Here is an 8738-nt window from a genome sequence, read left to right on the forward strand (position 1 = left end):
ACAGAAATCTTTTGCATTTCTTTACACAAACAACAAACTATCAGAAATAGAAATTAAGAAAACAATCTCATTTACAACTGCATTAAAAAGAATAAAATACCTAGGAATAAATCTAAAGTAAAAGACCTGTGCTCCAAAAGCTATGGCACTGATGAAAGAAACTGAAGATGACACAAACAAATGCAAACAAATGGAAAGATATATTCTGCTCATTGATTGGAAGAATATTGTTAAAATGACCATACTACCCAAGACAATCTACAGATTCAATGCAATCCCTATCAAGATACCAACAACATTTTTCACAGAACTAGAACAAATAATTCTAAAATTTATATGGAAACACAAAAGACCCTGAACAGCCAAAACAATCTTGATAAGGAAGAACAAAGCTGGAGGTATCATGCACTCTGATTTCAAACTACACTACAAAGCCACAGTCATCAAAACAGTATGATACTGGAACAAAAAACAGACACATTAATCAATGTAACAGAATAGAGAGCCCAGAAATAAACCCCACATTTATATGGCCAATGAATCTATAACAAAGGAGGCAAAAATGTACAATGGGAAAAAGACAGTCTCTTCAATAAATGATGTTGGGAAAACTGCATAGCTACACGGAAAAGAATGACACTAGACCACTTTCATATACCATATACAGAGATAAACTCAAAATGGATTAAAGACTTATATTTAAGACTCCTAGACAAAAACAAAGGCAGTAAGCTCTCTGACATGGGTCTTAGCAATGTTTTTTTGGATCTTTCTCCTCAGGCAAGGGCAACAAAAGCAAAAATAAATAGGACTACATCAAACTAAAAAGCTTTTTGCACAGTGAAGGGAACAATCTAGAAAACTAAAAGGCAATCTAGAGAATGGGAGAAGATTTTCAAATGATATGTCCAATAAGGAGTTAATATACAAAATCTATAAAGAACTCATACAATTCAACAGCAAAAAAAGAAAGAAAAGAAAACACACACACACACACACACACACACACACACACACACACAACTCAACTAAAGAATAGGCAGAGGACCTGAACAGACGTTTTTCCAAAGAAGATATACAGATGGCCAACAGGCACATGAAAAGATACTCAATATCACTAATCATCAGGGAAATGCAAGTCAAAAGCACACTCAGATATCACCTCATATCTGTAAGAATGTCTATTACCAAAGAGACAACAAATAATAAGGACACAGAGAAAAGGGAACCCTTGTCTACTGTTGGTAGGAATGTAAATTGATACAACCATTATGGAAGACAGTATGAAAATTCCTCAAAACTTAAAATCAGAACTATCAATACCATACTATTTAGCAATTCCACTTCTGGGTATTTGTCTGAAGAAGACAAAGACACTAATTTGAAAAGATACACACATTTCCATGTTCACAACAGCATTATTTACAATAGCAACCTAAGATATGGAAGCAACCTAAGTGTCTATCAACAGATGCATAGATAAAGGGTATGTGGCACATATATAAAATGGAATATTACTCAGCCATAAATAAACAATAAAATCTTGCCACTTGGGACAACATGGATGGACCTAGAAATAAGTGAAATAAGTTAGACAGAGAAAGACAAATATTGTATGATTTCACTTATATGTGGAATCAAACAAAACAAACAAATATAAAAAAAAGAAAAACAGACTCATACAGAGAACAAACTGGTGGTTGCCAGAGGGAAAGGGGGTAGGGCGATGTTCAAAAAGGTGAAAGGAAAGGTGAAAGGGATTCAGAAGTCCAATTTACACTTATAAAATAAGTAAGTCACAGGGATGTAATGTACAGTATAGGGAATATAGTAATATTGTAATAAATTGTATCGTGACAGCAACCAGACCTACTATGGTGATCATTTTGTACTGTATAAAAATATTGAATCACTATGTTGTACACCTAAAACTAATTAATATTGTAAATCAATTATACTTCAATAAATGTGTGTATATATATACACATATATACATATCTTCTGTATCTTGCACTGGGAGATTAACAGATGTATACAGCTGTCATAACTCATCAAACTGAATAATTTAAGATTGGTGCATGTTACCACAGGTTATTCTGGAAAAAAATTTTTGAGAACAATGAAATTATACATTCGTCCAGTACTATGCAAAAGTGCCAGTCTATTTCAAGAGAAAGAGCTTTACATCAAAATGTAAGTCAACTCACTGCTTCCTTCATCAAGAAAGTCTTGCTACAAAAATAGTCACTAAACTGTGTGCTTAGTAACCAAGTTGATTTACATTCTGGTTGAAGCTCTCTATTTCAACACAGGCAGGCCTGTAACATACAATTGGATATCAACAGCCACTCAGCTGGGCTAGCAGCCTGTGGGAGAAGGATGAAAGAAGAAATGGGGCTTAGAGCAAGCTTCAACTTGAAAATCCCTTCCATTCCTCTCAAATTCAAAGGAATTTTGTATTCCATTTCATATCATGTGTTACAGTCTGAATGTCTGTGTGTCCCCAAAACCCCTCCTTTCATATTTTAGAGCCATAACCCTCAATGTGTTGGGAAATGAAATTTTGGGGGTAATTAGGGTTAGATGATGTCATAAGAGTGGGGCTCTAATGATGGAAACAGTGTCCTTATAAGAAAAGCGTTCTTCCCCTCTCCCCCTCTTCCCTCCACCACCCCCTACCCCCATGTGAGGACACAGTGAGAAGGTAGCTTTCTGTAAGCAAGGAAGAGAGCCAAGATCAGCTGGCACCTTAATCTTGGACTTCCCAGCCTCCAGAACTGTAAGAAATAAATGTATGTTTGTTAAGCCACTCAGTCTAAGGTATTTTGTTATAGCAGCCCAAGCAGATTAATATGTGTCTTAACATAAAATGGTTTTGAATGACTGGTTAAATATCTTTTTTCTCCCAAACTACAAATAAAATTGATATTATGGGAAGATATACCACACTTACCCTAGTTTTAAAAATACCACCCAAGACTGGGGTATCATAATACCTTAAATGGATCAATCACATACCTGCCTATTTTATTTTATTTTATCTTATTTTTTAATTTAATTTTTCTTTAATTTTCTTTATTTTATTCTATGCTATTCTATTTATTTATTTCTGGCCTTGCGATGCGGCTTGCAGGATCTTAGATCCCCTACCAGGGACTGAACTCAGGACCCCGGCAGTGAGAGCCCCGAGTCCTAACCACTGGACCACCAGGGAATTCCCAGGCCTCTTATTTTAAATAGAAAAACAAGGTTTAATTTATGAAAGTGCTCAAACATATCCATTGTAAATATTGGATAATACCCATAATGCAAGAACAGAAGGAAAAAATTACACGCCATTTTGTCTACAAATGGGGGCATTTGGGGCTTCCCTGGTGGCGCAGTGGTTGAGAGTCCGCCTGCCAATGCAGGGGACACGGGTTCATGCCCCGGTCCGGGAAGATCCCACATGCTGCGGAGCGGCTGGGCCTGTGAGCCATGGCCGCTGAGCCTGCGCGTCCGGAGCCTGTGCTCCGCAACGGGAGAGGCCACGACAGTGAGAGGCCTGCATACCGCAAAAAAAAAAAAAAAAAAAAAAGCGGGGCATTTCAAGGAGTCTTACAAGGCTCATCCAAATACCTGAGTAAGTTGAATAAAAGGGAAAAAAAATTCTGACTGGATGCTAGAAATTAAGATTTAGATACTCTTCTAGACTCAAAAGGAACACTGATGTCAAGCAACAAAATCACTGCTTTGCAAAGGGCATGCATGTGTAATTACTGCTCTACTTGGCAAAAAAGTCTCTTGGGGTTCTGTAGGGGGTGGGAGGGAATGCCAAATGAATTTAAAAACTCAAGGAGAATACTAATATAAAATGATTTAACCTAATGTAGGTGAGAAATAAGAATCAGTAAAGAAAGGTCAGCTGATAAATAGCCTGTAATAAAAACAACTGTTTCCTGGAAAGCAGACCACTTAACTACTATTACCTCAGCATAACCATGGAGCAAGCTATAACCATTCTTACTCTTCATGGTAGAAAGCAGAGAAAGCCTACGTGACATCCAGGGAAGTCAAGTGAGCTCTCTTAGAGGAGAATCTAAATTTCTCACTCAATTCATTTACTATTTAAAATGCACCTAGCAGCCACCCCTCAAAAAGAAAACAAAATGCAACCCTAAACTGTATAGGGTGATGACCTATCAATTTACATATCCAGTATGGACCTCTCGCCTCCAACTGCCTATTTAGTATCTCCACCTGCACGTCTCATCTTGTCTCAAGGGAAACATGCCCAGGTCTGAACTCCTGACTTCTTCCCCCAAACTGATCTTCCCAGTCTTCTCCATCTCAGGTAAGAGCTCTTCTGACTTTCTAAGTGCTCGAGATGCTTCTTGGAGGCATCCTTGACTCTTCTCATTTTCTCACCCCACACATCTAATCCATCAGCAAATCCTGTCAGCTCTACCTCCAAACTATACCCAGAACCTGACTATTTCTCACACCACTTTCATGGCTTCAACCCTGGTCAAAATGACCATCATCTCTCTCCTGAATTATGCACTAGTCCCCTTCTTAGTCTCCCTATTTCCAAACTCCCTCTACCTCTACAGTCTATTGCTCACATAGCAGCCAAGAATGACCTAACCACCTCTCAAAGGCCCCACCTCCAAATACTACCACATTAGGGATTAGGTTTCAACGTATTATTTGCAGGGGGCGGGAGCCAGGACGACACACAGACAAATATTCAGTCTATAGCAGTTGCTATATTATATTACATATTTTACTTATTTATCTTATTATGCCTTCCTGTTTAGAGCACAAGCTCCATAAAGCCAGGACTTATCCTTATTTTGTTCACTGCTGTTTCCAAAGTCTAGACAATACCTGGCACATAATAGGCGCTCAACAATGATTTACTGAATAAAATGATACTTACTAATATAAAATAAGTTCAAAGCAAATACGAGTGATGTTATTTTTCACACAGTACTGAAACTGTTTATTGCTACTTTCTATTAAGACATTTTAGTTTAAGTATGCCAATGCAAATTTACATAACTGTCATAAAACTAGAATATACTCTTTTGCAAAGTGTATTTAAATAAAGGTGTTCCCTCAAGTCTTGTAACTTAAATTATAATTACCTTATTTAAAGCATGTCCAACATGAGGGTCACCATTTGCATAAGGAGGTCCATCGTGAAGACAAAACTCTGTCTTCACTTTTCTTTCTCTTTGCCATGAATAAAGTTCCAAAAATCCACATTTCTGTTTAAAAAGAACAATAATGTCTGAACATCATGTAAATACATACTCCTGAATCTTACCATAAATAACAACCAACACTTGCTTATTTCCTATCCCATTCTAATGTATTCAACTCTATAACACAAATGGTGAGGTTTCTAAAACGCACATCTGAGTATTCATCTTTTAATACTTTTGAATAGCTTCTCCGTAGACTTCAGTTTAAAGTCTAAGTGCTTTATAAACGTATACAGGACCCTACAAAGGTTTAGTACCACTAAGTTCTTGGGCAGTCTCTCAGCACTTCCCACCCTCCACTCCATGGTGAAGGACCTGAAGATCCTCTCTCTCTCTCTCTCTCTCTCTCACTCACACACACACACACACACGTACTCACATCTTATTCCTGCTATCCTTTGGCCTCAACACTTGCTACTCTCTTAATTTGGAATAACACTGATTGTAATCCCACTCTTCTTCCCCCACTTGCTGTGTAACCTTGACCAAGTCATTTTGCCTTTGTAGGCCTATTCCCTCATCTGAAAAAAATGTTAATAATATCCAACTCACCGAGCTGGTGTGAAGATTATATGAGAAAATCTCTGCAACTGTCACAGTTCCAGAAATACAGAAGGTACTGGATAAAACACTTTAAAAAATTAGATAGCCAAAACAAGTTTGTGAGTCTAGAACTCTGAGAGCTGTCATAAGAATATTTAATCTAAGCATATTTACTTAGACAATACATCCAAAATATCAGGGATTTTAAAGACTCTATAATTACACAAACTAACAGTGAATCTCTGCCCTTAGAAAATTCAGTCTAATACAGGAGACAGAGGCACAGTTTAGGAAGCAGACTCTGAGGAAGTAACCACAGCTACCTGACCTTTCAAACAAGCCGTAATTCCAACTAGGGACCTACTGATACCACAAGACTGAGCTTCAACTTCTCATAATCGAATTTTTATTTATATGTGTACATGTTAATTTACTTTTTAAAAGCCACTGTTAAAGCGTCCAAATTCGACTGGTTCTGTCTAAGCTAAAACTGGGACTTCTATTCCATCCGTGCTGAGCATCGCTGGTTCCTCCTTAGCATTCCGCTCTGGATCCGGCCACCTCTATGGTACTTGCCTAGAGGTTTCTGCACTTCTGTTTTCACCCAATACAACCTGTGGGAAGCGCATGATTTCCACTGACCTGGTCCCAATACCCCCGGCCCAAAAGGGCCTGGAGCCTGCGGCCGGGTCCCGCCCCACCCGGGGTGTGAGTGGCCCAGGCGTGGCTCCGGGAAGGGCCCGTGTCCCCCCTCCCGGCCCGCGCCGCGCACAGGCCGGCCCGTACCTGTTGGACCTCCAGCTCCGTGTCGGGCTGCTGGCGGCCCAGCAGCTTCATGGGGAAGCTGGTCTGCGGCAGCAACACCGTGTCCCGATAGCTGCCATTACTCGAATTCTGCAGCTGGTTACTGGCCCCGGTGACTGACCGCACCAAAAGCCTCCTCGTCGCCCCCCGCCAGCCAGGCCGACGAGGAAGGCGGGGCGGCACCCACAAATTCCGGGCCACGGCCAGGGCCGCTGCTCCCGGCCCGCGAGGACGCAGCCCGCAACGCATGGCGGGCCAGGCCAAACCCAGGATCCGGAGAGACGCCAAGGCCTAGCTTCCCGCCCGGCTCTGGGGAAGAGGGAGACCAGAGCACCTGCGCGAGCCTTAGCAGGAGTGCGCAAGCGCGGGGCGGGGAAGGGGCGGGGAGACGCAGGGGGCGGGGCCACATCCGGGTCCCCGCGGCAACCATCCCGGATCAGGGCTGATACCCAGGGGCCGAAGGAGATGGGGCAGGCGCGACCGGCTCATATTTCAATCACAGCGGCCTGCCTTTTAGAAAGTATGTTTTCTTTAATCCAGTATAACCCAGATATTATCACTTCAACAGGTAATTAACAAAAATTACAAGTATGATATTTCACATTCTTTCTCTTCATGCTAAGTCTTCGAAATGTGCTATGTATTTTACACATACAGCACATCTCCATTTGGACTAGCAGCTTGCCAAGTGCTCAACAACTACATGGGGCTAATGGCTACCTTACTGGGAAGCACCGCTTTAGCAAGTACAGCCTACCTCCACATAACATGTTGTTGAATGCAACAGTGCTCTCTGTTTACTCCTAAAACCTGCACTGAGGGTACACTGGGCTATCAGCATAAGGCAACTCTCTAGGACACCCGCACACTTCTCTTCCCAACTGTTGGGCTCACAGTCGGTTGTGTTTATCCTTGAACTTATTCATGCCAGTTGTACTCGCTGTGTAATTATACAATTTAATTATAAAAACCAATGGATGGTAAATTTTGTTATTTGTAACATAATAAAATAAATGGTCTGACTTAACTCAGTTATTATGAAAATCAAATGAGATTGTGTAAGTAAAAGTCTTCTCAAACTAGAACTCCATGTAATGGCAGCCATTTGTTGATACTGCTCTCTGGTGAGTTGTTTTTTTTTTTTTAATAGAAATTATTGTTTCTTTCTAATTACAAAACTTTGGGAGTTACAGAAGAGCACGCAAGTGAAAATTGTTCACTAACCACCCTCTCCCCGAAACCAATTTTTTTTTTTTAATTTTGGGCCCTGCCACATGCAGGATCTTAATTCCCTGACCAGGGACTGAACCCATGCCCCCTGCATTGGAAGCACAAAATCCTAACCACTGGGCCACCAGGGAATTCCCAAAGCAATTTTTTTTTTTTTAATGAAAACTAAGCTGATGTTCTTAAGAATCTAGTAAAGGCATGTCTCTAAAAAACAAGAACAAACTGCTGTTGAATTAGATGAAGCTAAAACAATTGTAAAGTAGTGGGGAAAACATTGTAAAATTTTTGTAAGTATTCTGCTCTTAGAGTTTTCCTAATTGTCTAACCTGCAAAACCAGATGATGCAGTATGGCTCTGCAATATCAGGAAAGATAAAGCAAAATTCCAATCTGGGGACAGAAGCTCTAAGAAGGTCTGAACACTCCTACACTGTTGATGGGAATGTAAATTGGTGCAGCCACTGTGGAAAACAATATGGAGGTTTCTCAAAAAATTAAAAACAAAACAACCATATAATCCAGCAATTCCACTGTTGGGTATGTATCCGAAAAAAACAAAAACACTAACTGGAAAAGGTACATGCACCCCAATGTTCATAGCTGCATTATTTACAAAATTGTCAAGGTATGTAAGCAACGTAACTGTCCATCAACAGATGAATAGATAAAATGTATTATGTCTATAAACAACGGAATACTTCTCGGCCATAAAAAATAATGAAATTTTGCGTTTGCAGCAACATGAATGAACTTGGAGGCCATTATGCTAAGTGAAAAAAGTCAGAGAGAGAAAGACAAATACCGTTATGATATCACTTATACGTGGAATCTAAAATATACAATGAACTAGTGAATAAAACAGAAAAGAAGCAGACACAGATATAGACAGCAAACTAGTGCTTACCAGCAGAGA

General features: G+C 40.1%; 1 protein-coding gene across 1 annotated transcript in view; it reads right to left on the minus strand.

The window, feature by feature from the left end:
* IARS2 (isoleucyl-tRNA synthetase 2, mitochondrial) overlaps window positions 1–6966 on the minus strand; it is a 68512-nt gene extending 61546 nt beyond the window's left edge. The window contains exons 1-2 of the mRNA XM_065875304.1: window positions 6579–6966; window positions 5130–5252 (exon numbers count right to left, since the gene is read on the minus strand). Of these exons, the coding sequence (XP_065731376.1) occupies window positions 5130–5252; window positions 6579–6845 (390 nt within the window). The 5' untranslated portion in view covers window positions 6846–6966. The remainder of the gene's footprint in view (window positions 1–5129; window positions 5253–6578) is intronic.
* Window positions 6967–8738: the final 1772 nt, after the last annotated feature.

This window comes from Phocoena phocoena, chromosome 1 (assembly GCF_963924675.1).
Source record: "Phocoena phocoena chromosome 1, mPhoPho1.1, whole genome shotgun sequence".
Taxonomy (NCBI): Eukaryota; Metazoa; Chordata; class Mammalia; order Artiodactyla; family Phocoenidae; genus Phocoena; species Phocoena phocoena.